The 22,944-nt window shown below is 38.0% G+C and overlaps 1 protein-coding gene across 7 annotated transcripts in view; it reads right to left on the bottom strand.

Moving 5' to 3' along the window:
• The window catches only part of TPK1 (thiamin pyrophosphokinase 1), a 356,442-nt gene that overhangs the window by 153,145 nt on the left and 180,353 nt on the right, over positions 1-22,944 (bottom strand). For all 7 annotated transcript variants that reach the window (XM_024131127.3, XM_055084777.1, XM_055084778.1 and 4 more), the window contains one exon: positions 20,412-20,507. In XM_024131127.3, the coding sequence (XP_023986895.1) occupies positions 20,412-20,507 (96 nt within the window). The remainder of the gene's footprint in view (positions 1-20,411; positions 20,508-22,944) is intronic.

Genomic DNA, 22,944 nt, shown 5'->3' with positions numbered 1-22,944 from the left:
GTAGGAAAAGAGAGATGAAAAATGCTAGGCTGGGAAGAGCTTCCACTTCAAACAAGATAGCCAGGGCAGGCTCCATCAGAAAGGTAAGAGAGCAGCAAAGACCTGAAGGAGATGAGGGAGCCAGTCAGGCACAGACACCTGGAGCCAGACCCATCGGAAAACAGACTGTAGTAAGGCCCTGAAGCAGTGACATGGCCCCAGGCATTTTCAAAGAATGTCAGGAGGCTAGTCATGAGAACAGAATGAGAAATTAGGAGGAGGAATCATTAAAATCTAAATGCCAGATCTGTATAGAGCCTTGGTAAGCCATTGTAAAGTCCTGACTTTTATTAGCATTAAGTGGAAAGCCATTTTGAGCAGAGTGGTGACACGATGTATATATTTTTAAAAGTCACCATGCTGGGTGTCTGGAGAACAAACTGTGTGGAGGCAAAGAAGAAAACCGGGAGATCGTTAAGAGATCAGCACCGTAACACAGACCAGAGACAACTTTGCCAGCCCCATCACTTCATCAAAAACTATCACCAGTGACATCCTATTGCGAAACCCAATGGTCAGTTCTCAGTTCTGAGATTATTCGATCCATCAGCAACATCTGACAGATTTATTCTTACCTCCTCCTGGATGAAGTCTCTTCCAGAAAGAGGGGCTTCCAGCAAACCATACTGCCTTGATCTCACTGGCTGTGTCTTCTCAGGAACCAATATAACATCTTTGGAGTGGTCCAGAGCAAGGTCCTTAATTCTATTCTGTCATTACATCCCCTCCCTTGGTGTTCTCAGGCAGCCTTGTAGCTTTAAATACCATCAATGTCAGCACTTCCTAACTGTGTACCGTCAGTCCAGACCTCTCTCCTCAATTCCAGCCTCATATATTCAATTGCTTACTTGACATCTGCATCTGGAATCCAATAGAGATCTCCAAGGTTCCATGATCTTTCCCTCAATCACCATCTCCCACTGTTCCCCATGTCGGGTGCTCCAGCCAAAACTCCCAGAGTCATTCTTGACTCCTCTCTCACGCCCCTTATTTATTTATTCTCTCAGGAAATTCTACTGGTTCTAAGTTCAGTACATATCCAAAATTTCTCCCCTCCTCACTACCTACAACCTCATCACAACCATGGCCACCAAAATCCATCAGAGGGTGTGAGCCAACGTTCTATCTCATGGGAAACACTGCAATAGCCTCCGACAGATGTCCGCTTCTGCCCTTATTTCTCCACAGTCTAGTCTCAATACAGTATCAAAAACAATCCTGTTAAAATGTAAATCAGATTATGACACTCTTCTGTTCAAAATCCTCCAATGGTTTTCTAATGATTTTTCTTAATAAGACATCAAAGCCTGCAATATTGGATATCCAGGTGTCTCTCTGGTCTCACCTATTTCCGTTCTCTTCCTCCTCCTGGCTCCAATTATAATTCCTTCCTCCTTTCTATCTCTTGAAGACACAAGAGTCCTTTCTATCTCTTGAAGACAAAAGAGTCCCTCCTACTTCAAGGACTTTGCGCTTGCTGTTCTTTCTTCCTAGAATGCATTATCCTCAGATATTCACATGGCTAGCTTCTTACTTATTTCATTGACCAGGTATCAAAAACTTTCCCCTCTTCCATGCCAACAGATCATATCCCCATTCCCTGATTTAAATTTTCTCCTTAGTATCTCTCATTATCTAACCCCATGCTAAATAGTTTATTTATTTAGCTTGTCTTATTATGTGTCACTCTAATTAGACTAAAATTAAACGATGGCAGAGATTTTTCTGTCTCTAGTGTTTAGAATGCAGCATGGCACATTATTATGTACCTGTTGGTGTCTCAAATATTTGTTGAATAAATGGAGAAATAAAACAAGGGCCGAAGGATAGTAAAAGAGCATGGTCAATGGATCGGAGTACTGGTGGAGTCGAAGAATTGCTGACGTCAGGGGCAGGCGGGTGAGTCAAACGGATAAAGCAGAGATTATGGAAGGTTCACAAATCTTGGTATAGACAAGGTCTAGGTATATTCATACAATTAACTGAGGTAAAGAGACAAACAATATAACTAGAGGGGATAAGTTTAAGGAAACAAGAGATCAGTGTACTGGAAGGTTCATTCCAGTGTGTATGGAATTTACCATGAATTAAAACAGTATTGTTGAAAAAAATTATTGGTGACCTAGGTGTTAACTGCATCAAGACAAGCAGGAAAATGACCAGGATTATAACAAATGAAGACTACAGCAATGAACAATAAGGATGATAGAATCTGATGACATGAGATTCAGAGCTTGAGTTTTTAGGGGAAAAGAAGAATTGAAGAATCAAATAGAACAGCACTGTCCAATGGGAATACAATAGGAGACACACATCCAATTTGAAATTTTCTAGTGGCTACATTTAAAAAAGTAAAAAGAGGTAAAATTTTTTAAATGTATATTGTTTAATGTACTATATCTAAAATATCATTTTAACATGTAACCTGTATTAAAAATATTGAGGTGTGGGGAAAACTAGATAATTATATACAGAAGAATAGAGCTGAACCCCTATCTCATACCACCCACAAAAATTAATGTGGAATGGGCTAAAGACTTAAACATAAAACCTGAAACCATAAAACTCTTAGAAAAAAACATAGGGAAAAAGGTCCTTGACATTAGTCTTAGCAACAATTTTTTAGATATGACACCAAAAACACAAGTAAAGAAAAGCAAAAATAAGTAAGTGGAACTGCATAGATCTAAAAACCTTCTGCAAAGCAAAAGAAACAATTAGCAAAATGAGAAGGCAACCTATGGAATGGGAGAAAATATCTGCAGCCATCTCTCTGATAAGAAGCTAATATCCAAAATATAAAAGGAACTCATACAGTAGCAAAAAAAACAAACAATCTAATTAAAAAATGGGCAGAGGATGTGAATAGACATTTTTTCAGAGAAGATATACAAATGGCCAACAGGTACATGCAAAGATGTTCAACATCACTAACCATTAGAGAAATGTAAATCAAAACCACAATGAGATATCACCTCATGCTAGCTAGAATGGCTATTATCAAAAAGACAAGATCCTACTGTATAGCACATGGAACTATATTCAATGTCCTGTAACCGAAAAAAATATAAAAAAGAATGTATATATATATATGTACAACTGAGTCACTTGGTTGTACAGTAGATATGACCACAGCATTGTACATCAACTACTCTTCAATAAAATAAAATTTTTTAAAAAGACAAGAGATAACAGGTGTTGATAAGGATATAGAGAAAAGGGAACCCTTGTACACTGTTGGTGAGAATGGAAATTGGTGCAGCCACTATGAAAATAGTATGGAGGTCCCTCAAAATATTACAAATACAGCTTCTATATGACCCAGCAATCAAACTCTCTTCTGTTTCTTCTGGGTATATATATACCCAGAAGAAACAGTGTGTACACGTACACACACACGTACACGTACACACACACACAAGAAGTCATGATCATCTTCCCATGTTCACGAACATCCTCCCATGTTCACTGCAGCGTTATTCACAATAGCCAAGATATGGAAACAACCAGACAACCAAAGTGTCTGTCAACAGATGAATGGGTAAAGAAGATTAAAAAATATGTGAGATATATTCATATATATGTATATACATATACATGTAACATACCCACACACATAAATATACATACACACAATGGAATAGTCTTCAGACGTGAGGAAGAAGGAAATCCTGACATTTGTGACAACATGGATGGACCTGGAGGATGTGAGATGCTAAGTGAGATAAGCCAGACAGAGAATGACAAACACTGTATGACCTCCCTTAAGGGTGAAATCTAAAAAAGCTGAACGCGAAGAGAGGATAATGTCAGTTGTCTGCAGTTGTGGGGTGGGGAAAGTAAGGTGATACTGGTCAAAGGGTACAAACTTCCAGTTGAAAGATGAGTAAGTTCCAAAGATCTAATGGACAGCATGGTGACTATACTTAACAATACTGTATTGTATATTTGAAAGTTGCTAAGACTAGATGTTAAATGTTCTCATCACCACAACAACAAACAAAGGTAATCATGTGAGGTGATGGACTTGTTAACTAACTTTATTATTGTAATCATTCTGCAATATATATGTGTATTAAATCATCACGTTGTACACCTTAAACTTCCACAGTGTTATATATCAATTATCTCATTAAAGCTGGAAAAAATATTGAGATATTTTACATTTTTTCCCACTTGGTCTTCAAAATCCTCAATGTACTTTACAGTAATGGCACATCTCAATTTAGGGTAGCTACACGTCAAGGGCTCAGGTGGCTAGTGGCTGGAGTTTTGGACCACACAGGTCTAGAAATGGCGAATAGTAGTGAAGACACCCACCCCTAGTTCTGGGGACCATTCCAGAAAAAGCAGCAGGAGAAATGACAAAACAAAACAACAGCACTACTATGGCTGCAGAGAATTGCTGTCCTTAGAAAAAAGCCCAGTTTCTGTCGGAATTAGATGTAAAGACATTGTGAATACAGGGTATTTTTAACAAGGATGGACCACGAGTTTCAGAGGGCACTGAGAGAGAGAGCATACATATTCTAGGGCAAGTCTATTTATTTTAGAACACATCTACCATTCTCTAAAGAATGTAAGCTACTCTCAGAGACTAACAGATTTTCTATCGGTTGTGATCCATCAAAGATTCAGTGTTCGTAACTCTAAAAAGTGTTGTTACAATCCTGTTAGCTCTGCGGATAAAATATTTTAAATATTATATTTGTGCACACATAACACAAGAACATACCTATTATGGCACATTCTGTAATATAAAAATGTTAAAAATCAATCTCTAATTGATTTTTATACATGTCCTACATTCAAGTCAGGGTATTTTACATGGACCCTTTTCGTTAGCAAAGGGAAGTGGTGGAACAGAGATTGCTTTTGGCTCTTTATCTGCAATCATGTGTAGCAAAAAAGAACCCTGGAACCCTGGATTAATACATTAAAGACCTGACTATAGTATGATATATTCCCTTAATAGCCATGGAACCACATACATGACTTCCTTGTGACTTAGGTGGCTCATGTATAAAGGTAAGGGATGGACTAAATTCCCTAACCTATTTTTCAAGATCCCTTTCACTTCTAACAGTCCATGTGAGGTTCTCTGGTTTCCACTCTAATAGGTTAAATAATAATTGTGTCTGTTTTGTTTAGAGAATAAATGAAAAACTTGGCTTTGCGTTATTTGCCTTAACAGAATCATGACAAGACTGGCTGAAGGATATCTAACACCAAAAGGAAAAGCAATTTCATTTTTCTATTATAGCAGTAAAAACCTTTTGATAAACAAATGACATGTTTTTCTCCATCTGTCCTCAAGAAGACTTAGATACAGTATACACGAAGTCTACAGCAGGGACAGTGGCTGTCAGAATATTTTAATTGCATCGACTTTCCATACACTGAATTCTGGAGATGCATAAATGGACAATTTCTTTGTGGCTCTCCCTGATAGGGTGACCATACAATTTAATGTACAAGCTGAGACACTCCTGAAAGTAAAAGGGGGACATTATAAATAATTACACCGAGAATACATGCATAAACCAGGGCTATCCCATGTAAACCAAGACACACGTTTACCCTACTCTTTGAGAATTACAAGTAACATTAACGTAACCAACTTAACAAAATTAAACTCTAGGGTCTCAAAAAATTTAGACATTATTCTTAAGCTTCCCTTAACCTTCAAAGATCTTTACTGTACAACAGTTAGGCTTATACGTAAGGTGAAATTCTCTGGTCCAATTGTTTGATGCTCTAATTTAAAGATGGAAGCCCCAATCCAGGCTATGAAGGAAATCATGGGATCAAGATAGAGGAAAAACAATAAACTGACAACAACCCAGCAATATCAAAATATGTTTTAATAAGCCTATAAAATAATTCCAGTGATTGCTGTACAATGAAACACCAGAGAAACTAAAGACCTCAGGTTTTATGGTATCAGAATATACTGTACTGACAGACACAGAATATACGTGGCTGGATCTTGGCAGCCTGTGCAAACAATACTACGGGGATCCCATTTAAATTTCAACAAGGCCCAGTGAGCCACAGTTTAATGCAAACCTGTTTGGGTGAGAAGGAAATAATTCCTCTCGCAAGATAATGGCAAGATGATGAGGCTTCCGATGTTTCTCAAATAATTTGTCCTCTATCCTCCCTGCTGCAGCCTTAATTCAGGCATCATCCTTCTCACCTGGATAACTCCACTGGCCTCCTGCCTGGCCTTCTATAACCAAGTAGTTTCCTACCTGATTATGAGAGAAAGCTTTCTACATCTCAAATCTGATCATGCCAATGTTCTGTTTCAGTACTGGCTTTCCAGAACCTACAAGGTAAAGTCCAGTCTCCTCCTATACTGACTCCTAAGTTACATCTGCCCCTCCCACCCCATTTATGTTCTAGAAATACTTTGGTTCTCAGAACACATCGCAAGATTTCAAACCTCAGTGTCTGAACTATCCCCTTTCCCCACCCTCCCTTGTAAAGTATTTCCAAAGATGCCTACCTCCACCTCCGAAGGAAAAAAAAAAAGTACCAAACTTGTTTGGACAGAGCGTTTTCATCCAACTTTGTCAAACTGCAAATACGTTATTAAGAAACGTCATAAACATGTTTACCACAAAACTTGTTTTTCAACATGTTATTGAGAGAAAAGCTTAAAAAAGTAAAAAAGCAGAGGAAGGGACATATTTATACCCGAAAAGTGAGCAATGTATACGAGCTTGTTTGCATTTGACAGAAAACTGTGAAGGTGATGAAGAGGATCTATGCTAGGACTCCTGACTGAAACCACGATCCCCCAGTAAAAGTTTCAGCAGAAAAGCTCAGGCAGCTCATACCCTCACTGACCATCAGGAGCTTATTATGTCCGGGTACCTCTCTGGAGAGTTCAGCTTGCACTGACCGGAAGAAACTCTCGCTGCCAGGGGTCCTTGACACACTGGCAGCAAGTCAGCCCCAGAGGAGGCCAGGAGAGACAGGCCTACCCCAAAAGGTAGGCCCCTCCCTACTAGTGCATCCTGTTAGCCTGTTAAAGGAAACAAATGTAACGAGTGCAAGTGTTCATGTGTCATTAGGACTTCCGGTATTGTCTACCCTTTGCCATCCCAAACCTGAGAGTTTTACCTTTGACCTTGAATACTCAGAACAAAACACTCCCCTGATTCTGGTTAGTTCCTAATCTATCTTCCAGTTGCAGCTGAGTTACCACCTGCACAAGGAGAGCTCAGACTGGAGAAGGTCCACTTCCAAGGGGCTTCTCACCTGTCCTCTCCTGCTTACAAGGGCATTCACTTTCAAGGCCGTGAATTCTAAGAGTCAGATACCCTGTCTCATTCAGTTTGCACCTTTCAACCTACTGATACAATATGTAGCAGAGTGGCTGGTAAATAGGTAACAGACATTTGTTAGCTGAATGGGAACGGTTTCCACTTTAACTCTGGCAAACAAGACCCATCATCACCAGGCCCACAGTTTAAGTCTATTTTCTAAGGTCCTTATTTATTTCTCAAATGCTCGATGGAAAAGATGACTGAAGAGTTATCCTTCAAGGGACTTCCCTGGTGGTGCAGTGGATGAGACTCCGCAATCCCAACGCAGGGGACCTGGGTTTGATCCCTGGTCGGGGAGCTGGATCCCAAATGCACGCTGCAACTAAGAGTTCACATGCCACAACTGAGGAGCCCTGGAGCTGCACTAAGGAGCCCACCTGCTGCAACTAAAACCTGGTGCAACCAAATAAATAAATAAATATTTTTTAAAAAAGAGTGATCCTTCAAGAAGCCTGTAATTGTTTTTTTTTAAATTTTTACTATCATTAGAATTTCCATCCTTCAATTCAGCTTGCACACACCATTACACTAATTTCCTAAATTATATTATGACTTTTCATTCAAAATTTTCTAACAGATTAACATCGCCTGTAAATCAAAATTCAAATTCTTTACCTAGAAATTAAAGATCCTTCCTATGTGACCCCAAACAATCTTTCTAGCACTGATGACTGCTGTGACCAGTTCTACTCCTTAGAAATCTTACTGCACACAGTGAGTTTTTCTTTGCTTTTTCATATTGCTGTCTGGAATCCCCGAAAACACTTTAATTTCAGACGCCCTGGTCATGACAGAGTATAGGACAATGACTGAGTTCATTCCCAGAGTAATGAAATGCTTTTTTGATTTACCCTAGGCTTTGCATTTTTTAGTTAAATATTTCAAGCCTGGTTGTAATAACAGTGTTGTCTTTCCTCACAGATCTGTCCTGAGTGCTAATATTTCCACGATTAACTGGCCTATTGGTTCTGAAACCGTATCAATGAGACCCCTGGGTATGGGACATTTTCTTCCATATAAACAAAAAGCAGAATGTGAGATATATATATATACATATATATATATATATGTATATATATATATATGGAAATGTGTTATTTTTCCTTCCATGTAAATACACAAAGTGAGGGCAAGAGCAAATTTGCATGTATTTACATTTCTCTATATCAGTAAGTGAGTGCCAAGGAGAGTTGAATAGAATAAATAAAACACATACTTGTGGGTTTTTTTAACATGATTTTATTCTATTATCTCTGCTGAAAATTAAATTCTTTGAAGAGTCAGGAATATATTTAAGTAAAAGTTACATAAAACCATGGTCTGTATAAATAGCATGGATATTATAAATCTACTGGAGGTAATTATGGTCTCCAAACCTCTCATACCATCGGGGGTCTTGAGAAAGGGAAAGATGTATTATTTGTGGTTTAGAAAATCCCAAAATACCTAGCACAGCATCGTCAACACAGCTGGTATTTAGTGCAAAATTAAAACTCAAAGTATGACCTATATCATATTCAGAAACCATTAGCTATTTGGAAGTAGAGTTTGAAAGGATATTACAGTTCGTGTAAATGTCGTCCATTCGAAGCTAAATGATTGCTTGGTAGATGAATGAAAAAAACTCAAATCTGCATTCCTGATCATCCTACTCAAAAAAGCACCCAGTATTTTTCACTCTGGCTAAAATTTCTATAACATACATAATGCCCTTCTAAAGTTGAATACTTGGAAGAGCACTAAGCAATCATTTCTCCCATTCTGTGAAAAATGGGTTATGAGATACCAGAACCTGAAACCCACATCCTCTTTCTTTCATCCCTCATTCATCCTCTTTCATTCCCACCACTGAGCAAGTTGAAAACAGACAATTTCCAAAACCTCTGCCAACTGACTGACTTTTGGTAAGAGACGCTTTGTTCCCAGAACATGAGTACTTCTGTACTTGTGATCATTTTTTAATAGCTATTACCCTATCTTGCATCATCGTGATTTGTTTTCTCCAAACAATATTTTCTTGCTTTTGCTTCAGCCATAAAATAAGTCTTAGCTGCATATTCTTGTCTAAAATGATAAATGAAACTCTTGGTTTCCATGTCTGGATGGACTGGATTTGGCTATTTGTAGTACTTCGGGCGCATTATTTTCCCAAAGTTTAGTGGTATAAAACTCTCTTCGGTTTTTATTGACCAGTTTATAACAGGCTTACTGTAGTGCAATTCTTAGATTTTGCAATCTGGTGCAATATAAATAGTTTATGTTAATTATCCCCTTTCCAACTTCTGGGAGAATAGAGACATTTTGATTGCAAATTTCACACTTGGTCATTAACACTATGGCTTCTGAATATGCACTGGACCGTTTTATAATGCCAAATGAGAATGTTAAAACTGTTACTGCAGTGACATTAATTACGTAAAGCTTATCTCTTACAATGTAATAAGTTTGCTTTGGCTAATACGTGTATACAAAATAGCTGATCACCTGATCATCCCTCAGGTTTACTTTAAGGTAGGAGCAATGCTACTTGCTATTGATATTTTGCTAAATGTATTCCATCTCCATAAGCATCATAGTAAACTGAGTGCAATCTGGGAGAAAATATTTGTTCAACGAGAAATTCCTCTTTCTGAAGTAATTTCCTTTATTTATATGGATGCTTTAGAAAATCAGAATCTTTAGGGTCAATTTTACAGGCATCTAAAATCTCTAGTAGAAGCGGATGAGGAAACAGAATTAAAATGTAATTTAAAAATGTAACTTTGAATTCAGATACTCCTATTTCCTAATGTGTTTCAAAATATTTTGACACAGCTGTTCATATGCAAAGTACATACAGTCACATATGTGTTGAGAAGGTAAGGTTCCTAGTGGATCCAGAAAAGAAGCTGATATTATCTTACTTCTACTCTAGGCACCTGTTAAGGACCAGCATGTTGACTATGGAATCCTAAGCAGAAATAGTGGGAAAAGAGACGGTCATGGAAATAGAAAGACACTTTCTACTTCCAGCTACAAAGAGAGGAGAAGGATGGAGAGTGAATGCTATAGGATTCCATATTCTCTGATTTAAATGGAACTTTCCGAGATACCTAGACTTATCACCTAACACAAAGAAGAATGTGTTTCTATGTATATATCTCTTCTTCTGATTAAGTACCACTGAAAATATAACAATACGATGTGTACATCCCTGTGATAAGTAGTAACGTCATTTCAGTTCTTCAATCATGACAAACTATAACCAAATCATTTCTTAAAAATATAGATCCTATCATTGTGGACAATCACGAGTGAAGGCACTACTACATATGTTTGGCTAATGGATACACAGAAGAAGAAGAAATTTTATAATCTACTAAGCAATTTCAGGATGTTCCAATATAAGTGCATTACTAATACAGAAGTTCTCAAGATATAGTTTCCTCCTCCATCTGTAGGTTCTGCCTCTCCACAATGCAGTAACTTTAAATAAAATAGTCCTTTTCACATTAGGTCAGTGTTCTCCTGCAAAGGAGCACCACATCAACCCTACCTGTAATTCTCTGCATTAATAAGAAATTTTGTCTGGTAAGTGAGTCATCCAGCCGAGATTCCTGCTAAGCAGATAAACTGAACCCTTGTCCCGGGGCCTATAAAACACGCTTCTCCTCTGGCAGGGATGGATTAGGCTGCCACAGCCTCTGAGGCAGTTAGCTTTTTATATCCATAGCAGCACCTCCTGAGTCACTCCAAAGCACGGGGAATATCTATTTTCTCTTGTTGCACAGCACTGTAAAAAAGATCGCTGGTCTCTAAGAAGAAGGAAAATCAGAGATGTGAATTTCTCTTTTGAAGGCTTTTCCAAAATGATCTAGGAAGCAGGCTGCTAGTTCATTTGATGCCCAGAAATTTTTCTTCTCCTTGCTTCCTCGTCTGATACTTAGCTTGCACCTCATTTGTTCCAGAACTGGAATGTATAAGCAGTTACTTTGTCACTCGACAAAGATAGCCATGCTGGTCATATACTAAAAATCAAAAGGTGGTCTGTGTAGACATACCGATGTATAGCTGAATGTGTATTTATGTGTGTGTGTGTGTGTGTGTGTGTGTATGTGACATGATGCTTTCTAGAATTTCACAAAAATTACCAATTTAAGCTTACAACATTCCTTTTAGGTAGATAAGCACAGAAACAAAGGTATTGATAGAAAAACTTGTCATAAAAGCCTTACAATGCCTCAGCTACAGAGCTGATGTTGAAACTGTATGGTATTGCTTTCAGTGTCAGTTCAAGGAAGTTGGCAAGACTTATTCTTGTCAAGTTCACAACGGTAATGGCTTATGAGACAATCTCTATGTATTCTCATTTGTTAGCTCTTAACTTTTTCAAGTAACTTAGACTGGTAAAAAGAAGCAGGTCCCAGAAGTATTATAAAATACCAATTAATGAAATGAAGATACTATATGTACCATTTTAAATTACACACCACACACATCCCCTTCCCTTCCCCATAAAATGAAGAGAAAAACTAAAGATATGACCAAATGATAGTGGATATCTCCAAGTACTGGCCAAAACCAAAAAGTGTTCAATTATAATGGGACAAGAGCTAGGGCAGTGGAATAAGTCTTGTTAAAGTTTAAACAGATTACTGAATAAAGTTTACCAACAATTGATAAAAAGGTCTTGCTAAAAAAAAAGATTCTTCCATATATGTATATATTCATTCGATAAATACTTATGGACTGCCAGGTATTGTTTTAGATGTTGAGGATACAGCAGAGAACAAACATGCACAGTTCCCTGCCCACGTGAACTTTTACATTCCAGTGCGTGAACATGTAACAGAAACAAATATCCTAAATATGTCTGACGGTGACAAGCGGAATGGGGAAAGTTGAGCGGGGACGGGTAGAGGCCTGCTGAACTGAGGGCCGAAACAGGAGGAGGGGTGAGGGGTGCTATTTAAATCGGGTGGTCATGGAAGGCCTCGGAGATATGAGTGCAATTTCATTAGAAAAAAAAAACCTTATTATTCTATTTTCTCAAATGTAAAATTAAAAGATGAAGTAGAGAAGCATTCTATATAAGCAATCCGTTTTTTTAAGAAGTTGGATCTATCCTGAAGAGGCGAGTCACAGCATCTATGGTAGTCTGAATTGTTCTCTGGTTACCCATTTATCCGTTTCCTCTATTAGACTGGAGTCTATCTGAGGCCATGCATTTGGTCACCAAGTCCTAGCATAACGTCTTAACAGACACACGCTACGTAGAAGTTTGTTAAGCGGATCGGAAGACGCCCCCCAGGAGCTTCCGCAGGGTGCCCAAGGGGAGAAAGTCTGCCTCTGGAACGCTGAAGGGAACTTCTGATTACCTTGGGCCACACATCCCTCAGCAAGCACGAGGTCCCCCGAAGCATGGGAGAAGCCGGAGCACACCTCTCCTCCTCTCTCGCCATCCAGGCGCAAGGCACACGGCGGTCAGCGGGGCTGTGCAACTCGCCCCGCTGAGGGATCCCATCGCTACACATATAGACCCCATTCTCACTGCTTCCCTGGGCAGAGGGGACATTGAAAACCTCCCCTAGGAAACACTGGGAGGAGCCCTCTATTTAATTCAAGGGTCTGATAGTAAAGGAAATCTTGTAAAATTAGAATATGTCCAAAAGAAACAATGCTAGAATGTTAACTAGACTTATTGTGGTGACGATTTCACAATTGATACAGATATTGAATCATTATGCTGTACACCTGAGACTAATATAATGTTGTACGTCAATTATACCTCAATTAAAAAAAATTATTTTCACTTAAAAAAAAAGGAAATGATGAGTCCATGAAACTGGGCTATAAACTTTAATTAGTCTGATTCCTAAAAACATTATCTAATTCGAATATCATATCGGTCCATGAAATTTATTATAAAAGCAAAAGATCACTATATATATTTTATAAAAGATCTTATTTATATTTATAATTTTTATAAAATAAATATATTAAGGTATATGCTTTATAAAACATCATATATAACTATATTACATATAAAATATATTTTATAAAATTAAATAGAATATATAAATATATTTTATAAAATATATCTATAAAATACAGTCTTATATATTTATATAAAATTTATATTTATTTTCTGTAAATATATAAATATATTATGCAAAGGAAATTATATAAAATGTTATGAGATCACAAGAGCTAAGGTGCACAAAAATATATGACTATTAATACCACCACTGCTACTATTATATTTTTATGAAGGACTTTATATGTGGCAGGCACTGCAGTAAATGCTTTGCCTCATAACTTGCTGGTACGTGTAGATTATTATTCTGACTTTCCAGATGAGAAAGATGAGTCTTAGAGAAGTTAAAGAGCTTTCTGTAGTCATGCAGCTGAAAGAATGTCAGCATAACCCAAGCATCTGAGCACCTAACCTCTAATTACAATGTATTGGAGACTAATTCTTCTCATAATAAGCATATTCATTCCTACAATTGGTACAGACAGCAAGCAATGTAAGGAATCTGGACACATGTCACACGTATCGTGGGAGAATTAGTGGGAAATGCTACTAAGAAGATTCTTTGACAGAGGATACATGCCAGCTAAGGTTTGCCAGGATATCCTTTGGAATCTGCCTTGATGTTACTGGAAATAAATTTATTCATTGAACAAGTATTTATTGAATAAGTAACTGGGAGAAAAGAAAAGATTTAAAGCAGATGTCCATTTAAGTTAGAGGATATAAATTTTAGTAAGGGAATGGAGTGAAGGGGGCAAACAGAAGGCTAGTAAAATAACCTGGGTAAGAAATGATAAAGGTCTGAACTAAGATAGTACCAGTAAGGTTGGAAAGAACAAAGTGGGCACAGGAGATACTTGTAGAATTAAAGCAACTGTGACCAGCCATTGAGGGATGGTACAGGGATAGTAAAATATAAGGTTACTCTCAGGTTTCTGCCAGGTGGATGGATGATAGTGCCATTGAATGAGACAGAGAAGAAAGAGAAAATGAGATTTTGTGAGAAAGATGATGAATTTTGGTTTACACTGAAATGAAGTTCCTCTGGCCTTCCAGTTAGTGGTTAGAAATAGGGCTTTGGAGTTCAGGATTAGAGATATAAGATATAGAGTTAATGGCACAGAATGATAACTGAAGCCCAGGGAAACAAGGTAAAAGTAAAAGGCAGGTATGACAGAATATCAATATAAGAAGAGCCAGGGAGAAAATGGAGGTAGGGATGGAGACCACAGGACTTTGACAGGTCAGGAGGGAATGCAGGAATAAACAGGGTTACTCCTTCTAGACCCAGTCCTGATAAAATCATATCCTTGACTGAGTCCTACCATACATACTTTGATCTCTAGGGAAGCTGTGAAAGTTGAGAGGATCTGGCCTGTCATGCAGTTTAAACACCATCAAATTCCTAGTGAAGATTTTCAAGCAGGCATAGTTTTCATGTACAATAGTTGCTTAAACATGCAGCAGTCTTACAGTTTGAAGCTTTTTGAGGAATCATTTTAAAATTGAGAGAGTCCACAAAAAGTTATTGATTGTAGTACTTGCTTTTTATTCTATATTACTATAAGTCATGGCACAGAAAGATGACACCATTCCACTGTTAGAGCATATTCGCAACACTGAATATACTTTTCCAGATAAATGTTTTATTTTGAAATAACTTGAGATTTAGTAAAGAGTTGTGAAGATACTTCAGAGAGTACACACTTCACCCAGTTCCCACTGATGTTAACATCTTATATAAACATGGCACATTTGTCACAACTAAGATTGACACCGGGGCACAACTATTAATGAAACTCTGGACTTTATTCACATTTCACCCCACCGCATTTAGTTTTCATGTCTCCCTCGTCTCCTCTGCTCTGTGACCGTTTCGCAGTCTTTCCTCGTCTTTCATGACCTTGAAAATAGCGGTCAGGTGTTTTGTGGGATGATCTTCAATTTGGGTTTCTCTGATTTTCTTCAAAGACTAAACTGAGATTACGGGTTTTAGGGAAGGACAGCGCAAGTGCCCTTCTCACCCTACACCTAGAGAGAGGGGCGTGTACTACTAACATAATTATCACTGATGATGTTAATTACGATTCCTTGATTAAGGTGGTATCTGCTGGGTTTCTCTAATGTAAAGATAGTATTTATTCCTTTCCAGAACACATGTGTACACACACAACAGATTTATTGTGTTTTGCTTTAGATAAGGTTGGAAGCTTGCCAAAGATAGCAGCTCATCAGAGTGGACTTTACTGAAGACATCAGAGTACCTTGGAAAGTACTTCTCACAGTACTATCAGAGTTCTTCCAGCAAAACCCTAGTGACATCTTGTTACACTGATGAAGTAATTCGTCCAAAATCAGATACAGTCAGGCTTAAATTTGACGAGCAGCAACAGATATTTAGTATGAACATAAAAGAAGTCATTAGTCCGTTACAAACCAGTCATGTCCAATACTGATAATCAGTAGACATAAATAGTCTAAAACTCTCCAAGATCAGCAGGTAGGTCTGACCCAGACACCTTTCAAATTACTACTTCTCCCCTGGGTGCCTTTAAGCATGGGAGTCTCTATCTCCCCACTTGGTCCTTTTGGTCTCCTGAAAGTAAGCCCCGCTGGCTGTTGAAGCCAAAAATCCTGGGGGCTCATCTTCTGGGCACAGGATCCCCGGGACGAGGAGCCTGATGTGGGGCTCAGACCCCTTGCTCCTTGGGGAGAACCTCTGTAGTTGTAATTATTCTCCCATTTGTTGGTCACCCACCTGGGGGTAAGAGTCTTGACTATACCATGACTCCGCCCCTCCTACCCATCTTGTTATGGTTCCTTCTTTATGGCTTTATTGTATAAGATCTTTTCTGGTAGGTTTCAATCTACTTCTCTGATAGCTGTTCTGTAAATAGCTGTAAGTTTGGTGTGCCCCTGAGAGGAGGTGAACTCAAGGTCTTTCTACTCTGTCCTCTTGGGTTAATTGATCAAAATCCCACAGTCTTTGTGTGATATTTAATTTATAGTCATTTGTCTGTGTGTATAAAACTTACACATTTGCTCTTATTTATATAATACTCAGCATCCTGCATCATTTGATTAAAACACTGCTTACAAAAAAATAACACAGTATAAATGGGCTAAAATGTATTGAGGTTTTAGCAAATAAAACTAGTATGAGTTTAAATCTATACAATATAGAATTTGAAATTAACATAAACTTTTCTGCCCACATTTTGTCCAATATAAAGTCTGTTTAAAACGTCAGAAACTGAAGTAACTGATTCTATTGCCATATAATTCTAGGAAATACCCTAATCTGTATTTTAGGAGATCCATTATTCTTAGGGCCTTATAATCTAGATTTCTCCCTGCTTCATCCTAAACAATGTACATCTTACATTTTTTGAAACGTGGCGCGATAGCTTTTAATGTTTTCCACTGGATTCCAGGGTTTAGATCTCAAACATGTATTACAGCATCAGAATATATATGTGCTCTTTGAAGATTCAGTCATACCGGATGGCATCCTGATAAATTTATTATTCATGACTCAGTCACAGATAAACAATGTGGCAACATAAAAGCAAAGCATTAAAAAGTCACATGTATCAGAGAACCTTTTTGCAGAGGAATAAAGCAGGAGAGGAGGAGGAGCAGGTTTAAAGCAGATAAATAATAAATAAGGTAATTTAGGGAAATATTTTCTTTTATAATTAACCTCATGTTCTAGATAGTAAACTCCTTTAGGATAATACAGACCCTAATCCAAATTCTATAAAGTTCTAATATGTTACACAGTATGGTTCCTTAACATATTAAATACTACTTTAATTCATTTATACTATAGTTAATATTTTAAAGTATATGCTAAAAAGATAAGATCCTACTACAAAATATAGACACTTTGAATACAAATTCATATTTATAATTTAATAAGTGGAAAACAAGAAATGTATGATAATTTTGTAAGATTTATTAGGTGGAGAAGTATAAAGGATTTTCTGACACAGTTTATGTGTATTTTAGGAAGAAATTTGTAAAAGCCCTCATGATGATCTCACTTGAGGGTAGGAGAATGTGTGGGGGGGAATCTTTTATGATTTTCCTTTCCAATCTTTCTAATCTTGCTTTTCTCCTGCTATTATGTTAAACCAAAGACAATGTTGTGCTCCCAGGTTAAACATAAAGTCAGGTGGAAGCTCACAGATAGTCCTCAGATTTAACATAACCATCTTTTCCAGTCTGAACAAGAGCTAATTTGGATGGTTTCATTAGTAATGAATTCAGTTGACCTAACCATGCTTCTTCAAACACCAAGTAACCACACTGTTCTCTGTCGTAAAGCTCTTCAAACCATCTGCTGTTGGTTCACTGAAGTGTTATCCATCTTCTCTGTGGACTGCCATACTTGGCCACCATCTTCTCCCCTTTGCCATTCTTCTATTTGTTTCTCATGTCTCAGCCTCCTCTAAAAAAACCTCTCCCCTAACTGCATCATCTCCTGCTCTCCTGTGAGTTCCCCGAGCATCTCTTATATGCACAGTGCTACCGTACAATCGTGAACAAGACAGACCTGATCCCAGCTTAATGGGCTACACAGTCAAGCTGGGAAGAAAGGCCTTAAGCAAACAATTAGATATACACAATTAATACAATTATTAGAAGTGTTCAGAGTATCGTAAAGGAGAAAAGAGGGAGGCATAGAAATGTGGAGCCGCAGAGCCTAACCCAGAGCTATGGTGGAGGAAAGACCTCCTTGAGGACGTCAGGAATACTCTGCCGTCATGGCCTTGGCAAAGACAAGGAAAAATACAAAAAAAAAAAAAAAAAAAAAAATCAAAATATATTCACAACATTCTAGAGAGAGGGGGCAACATATATACAAAAAACACCTTAAGGCAAAGGAGAGGAGGGAATCTGGCATATTTGGCGAGAAAGCGGGACTCAAGATTAGGCTGGAGAATGCACTGGACCCAAAGCTTGCCAACCACGGAGGTGCCCAGCTCCCATTCTCTCCATAAAGACCTCGCTACTGGGCTGAGAGGAGGGCAGCTGGCTATCCCGGCCCAGCGGCAACACCTTCATGACACAGCACAGCCTGCCACCAGGGCCATGCACATCCCTGGCAGCCTCCAGCCTATGACTAAGCACGGTGGGAGCAGGAGGGTGCGGCCCTTTCTGCCCAATGCAGGAGTCCTCTAATAGGTCCTCTCGCTCCAGGCCTCCACTGGCTCAGCCAAGACTTTGTCCAATTTGTTTCACAGATTATATACACCTGATTATCCTCTTCCCCCAGTTTGAGGCTCTCTCTGGATTTTGGCCTTGTTGAGTTTGAGATACGATGATTTGTTTTGAGATTCAATGACTGAATACTGTATTAGAGATACTATCAATTAGACACAACAAATGACACTCACATAATTTCATTCCCAGCTTTCAATACACTCAGTGGGAGTACTAGGAAAATTGAAACAGTTGTGAAGATTTACAATTTTTTTCTAAGAAACTCAACATCAGCTATGTCGGGATAAGCAGATAACTCTCAGTAGGTTGTCTTCTGTTTTCCTTAAACAAATATATTATTACCGCAATTGATTGCTGGAAGTAGCACATTAGGTACAACTCAAGCTACAACAGAGATGAGAAATGTTCGTTCAATTACATTTATTGAGTTTGCAGAGTGAGCTACTTGTCAATTATAATAGTTAACAAGGCTTTCCTTCAAAGGGAGAAAAGGATCTACTGCCTCAACTTAATAAATATACATTAGAATAAATCTTTCGTAACTTCTGCGAAGGAGTAAGTTTTTATTAGGGGTGCGTCTCCACTGCCTATGCCATCCCGCCACACATGTATTAGCCATGTAGTTGGACTGTGTGAGACATGTGGATTGACCCCCCAACTCCCTGCTCCAGTCCAAGACAATCAGGTTATTCTCATCATCCTTCGCCAAAACCAAGTGGTGGTTAATGGAGAGATTTCTGGACTTAGGTCTAATGACAGTGGGAAGTGACGACCCTGCCCCTCAATCCCTCTAGATGTAACGGTGTAAAAAAAATTGCTACAAGCAGCCATTGCAGACAGTCAGGGAAACCAGACTGAAGAGAAAGCTTACACAGCAGAGCCAAGACAATGCAAGAAGCAGACATGAGATCTGACTGCGCGGTGTCTGAAGTCGGCCCTACCCCGTTCGATTACTGAGGAAAGGCTGAAACACGTCTCCTGTTCCTTGTACTGTGAAAACCAACCTAATGTACAAAGGTGTTTTCCTAGTTTTCTTAGTTTAAAAATGACACATTGGATCATGCATCTCAGCTTACCCTCCTGCCCTTCCCAAGAAAATAACAGTCAATTGTCATTCACTGCTTCAGGTTTAATTTCGTGGATCTTCACGGAATACAGACTTTAAAAAGTTTGCATATCATTTCAACAAGTATCAAAAAAAATTGCAAAATATAAAAGCATACAAATTTGTGCATTAGCTAATTGATGTGATTATACACTTGGGTGCTAGGTGACGATCACTACTGAACACCTTAAACAGTCCACATTGCAAAGCAGCAGACTCTTCTCTCATTTAAAAAAAAGTCAGTAATATTTTATTTGTTTATATAAGAGTTTGCAATGTTGGCCAAATCTAGGCCATATCTGTTTGTTTGTCTTGCCTACATAATATATAAACACACAAACACAAACACACACAGCTCTTCAGAGCAACAACCAACCCGAGATAGAAAGTAGCTACTCCCTCTAGGCTGAGAATGAGCTGCCAGTTTTGTTTGCTTTATACAAGGTCCACTTCACCCATTTTGGGACCTCATCACAGTAAGGTTCTGGAATCTGTGACCTCTGATTCAAGTGCACATGTTAATGTTTTGACAACTAAGTGCAGATTTATTCATATACTGAAAAAACCTGACAAGGGAATCCAGATAAGCAGCACAAAAGCAAATAATGATTTCAGATAAGTGAAAACAGGATTTTTCACATCCCTGGTATAAGACTCTTAACCACCAAATAGGCGCCTATCTTACCTGTAGGTCTTTTTCTTCTATCTTATTTCGGAGCACTTCAAGGCACTTGGTAAAGTCAGTATGGTACTGATCAGGAGTTGAAATAATTTCACATCCCTGTGTTAAATAAGATAAAAGGTAGGAATAAGTAATGATGTCAGCCTAGGAACAAGATCAAGAGCTATAAAAGTAAAGAGAAAGTATCTGACATATCCTGTCATGCCTGTATTACACCTTGATCATTAGAATCATTCTCATTATCTTTATTATTTCACATAACAGGACATCTCAGCAATGATGTTAGACTATCACAATAATGATCTGATTACAACAATCATTTTACCCAAAAAAGTACAGATTATACTACATTAATGGTCTTTAAAAATCGCTGCTGTGATGACATTCAAGATTAGCATAAGGACTCAGGTACAAGTATAAAATATATTCACAGTGAAATTACCTGAAATTAAACTATTTCTAAAAAACTTTGAGTTTCTTCGAGCAGACTTCCTAAGTTTACCCACACGACAGGAAAACTAATACGAACTAATGATAAACTACACTTTAAGTAAAATCAAGTTAGATGTCCTATAAAATTCCTTTACAGCACCCTTTTTTCCTCATGTAAAAAGAAGCAGGAAGAGAGATGCCTGTGTAAATATATCTCTTGGATTACCTTTTGGACATAATGAAGTGAATTTATAAGTTCTCTTTTGCCTTTTCTACAACAGATAACTAGTGAAAAACACTGAAAAATATTTATAAATATAGTGTCACCAAAGTGCCAGCTTGTTGGCACGAGTGAACTGAGGTGGTGCAAGAAACGATATTTTTGAAATGACACCTTTCTCTCCAATGTCTCACAGAAGCAAAGGTATGTAAAACCAGAGCACGAGGGGACTTCCGACTTCTTAATTCAGGAATAAGACAATGCAAGGTCTCTGACCAACAGCTGAGTAAGTGAAAGTTAAATATAATCTAGTATATAAAGTTGCCATTCGAAGAGTTTTCAAGGATTAGAGAAAGCAAGTCAACCAAATTAACTAACGGAGCAAATTAACCAAAGTGGAACAAATCGCGGGCGCACGCGCACACGCACACACACACACACACACACACACACACACACACACACACACACACACACACACACACACACAGGCAAAAATTCATGTCTGGCAAATCCTTGCCTATAGCTTTGGGACCACAGGATCTTCGGGCAAGAGAAGACTCACTGCTCCTTGAGTACAGGGAAACCGACCACTGCACTTCAGTTGCTAAGACAATACCAGCACATACCAAGCAGTCTACAGAAGTTTGATGGATAGATAAATGATGGATGGATTAAAACCATTTCTCTCCTCATGGGACTAATGGTACGTTTCTCTGAAATATTAATGTGGATAAATCAGAGTATGAGTCTAACTCAGAAAAGCAACAATGACATTATTTTTTCAGGCATTATGCTACCTGCTGCCATTAGGAAACTATAACACTTATTTTCAAGTATGATTAATACAGATTCTTAAAATGGTGACAAATATTAGTGCTTCATATGCAACTATATATACTAAAATTCAACAATACATTAATGTTAACAAAGTGAACATCCAATCAGGTAAAGTGAAATACAAATGTACCATTGAGGCTTAACAAATATGGCAGTATAAAGTACTACATAAATAATTCACAGTATTTTTTAATGAGTCATTATTTCTCAATAGAAAGAAAAATGACAAGGAAACAAACTGATATCAGGGACTTAGTAAAATTTAGCAATAAACAGTTTTCAGAACATGCCCTGGAATGGTAACAGTTCAAGTTAATTTCCAATAGTGCCGGCATCTATAGCTATTAGCAAACACAAAAATATATGCTCATAATATATGATCCTAATCTCAGTAAAATCACAAGTCATCTAAAAAGCAAAGGTTTATGTTCAGTGTGGTATATTTTAAAAAGAAAAAAGGTTCAAGTAAGGGTTATGGTAAATACTCAGATTAACCAAATAATTTTATTATTAGATTAGTTAACCAAATAATTTTATTATTTAAATTATTAATAGTCTACCTTACGAATATTACAATATTTTATTAATGACCAAATAATTGTATTATTACATCTACCTTATGACTATTAAAATATTAATCAAAATATTAGCTTTAAGCTGTAAGCTCCATGAAGGTACCCACTATGTCCCTTTGTTCAATATTGCATCTGCATACAAGAACCCAACAAAGGACACGGCAAGTAGTAAACATTCAATAATGAATAAAGTCATTTATAAAAGCCTGAGATAAATTCACTCTAGACCAGGCATCAGCAAAGTTTTTCTGTAAAGGGCCAGATAGTAATTCTTTTAGGCTTTGCAGGCCGCAGGGCCTCTGTCCCAACTACTCAGCTCTCCCTTTGTATCATGGAAACATCTACAGACAAAAAAAAAATGAGTAGGAATGGCTGTGTTAAAAAAAAAACTGAGGGGCTTCCCTGGTGGCGCAGTGGTTGAGAGCCCGCCTGCCGATGCAGGCGACACGGGTTCGTGCCCCGGTCCGGG

This window comes from Physeter macrocephalus, chromosome 5, assembly GCF_002837175.3.
Source record: "Physeter macrocephalus isolate SW-GA chromosome 5, ASM283717v5, whole genome shotgun sequence".
NCBI lineage: Eukaryota > Metazoa > Chordata > Mammalia > Artiodactyla > Physeteridae > Physeter > Physeter macrocephalus.
The sequence above is the reverse complement of the archived record's forward strand: the minus strand, read 5'-3'. Positions and strand labels throughout refer to the sequence as shown.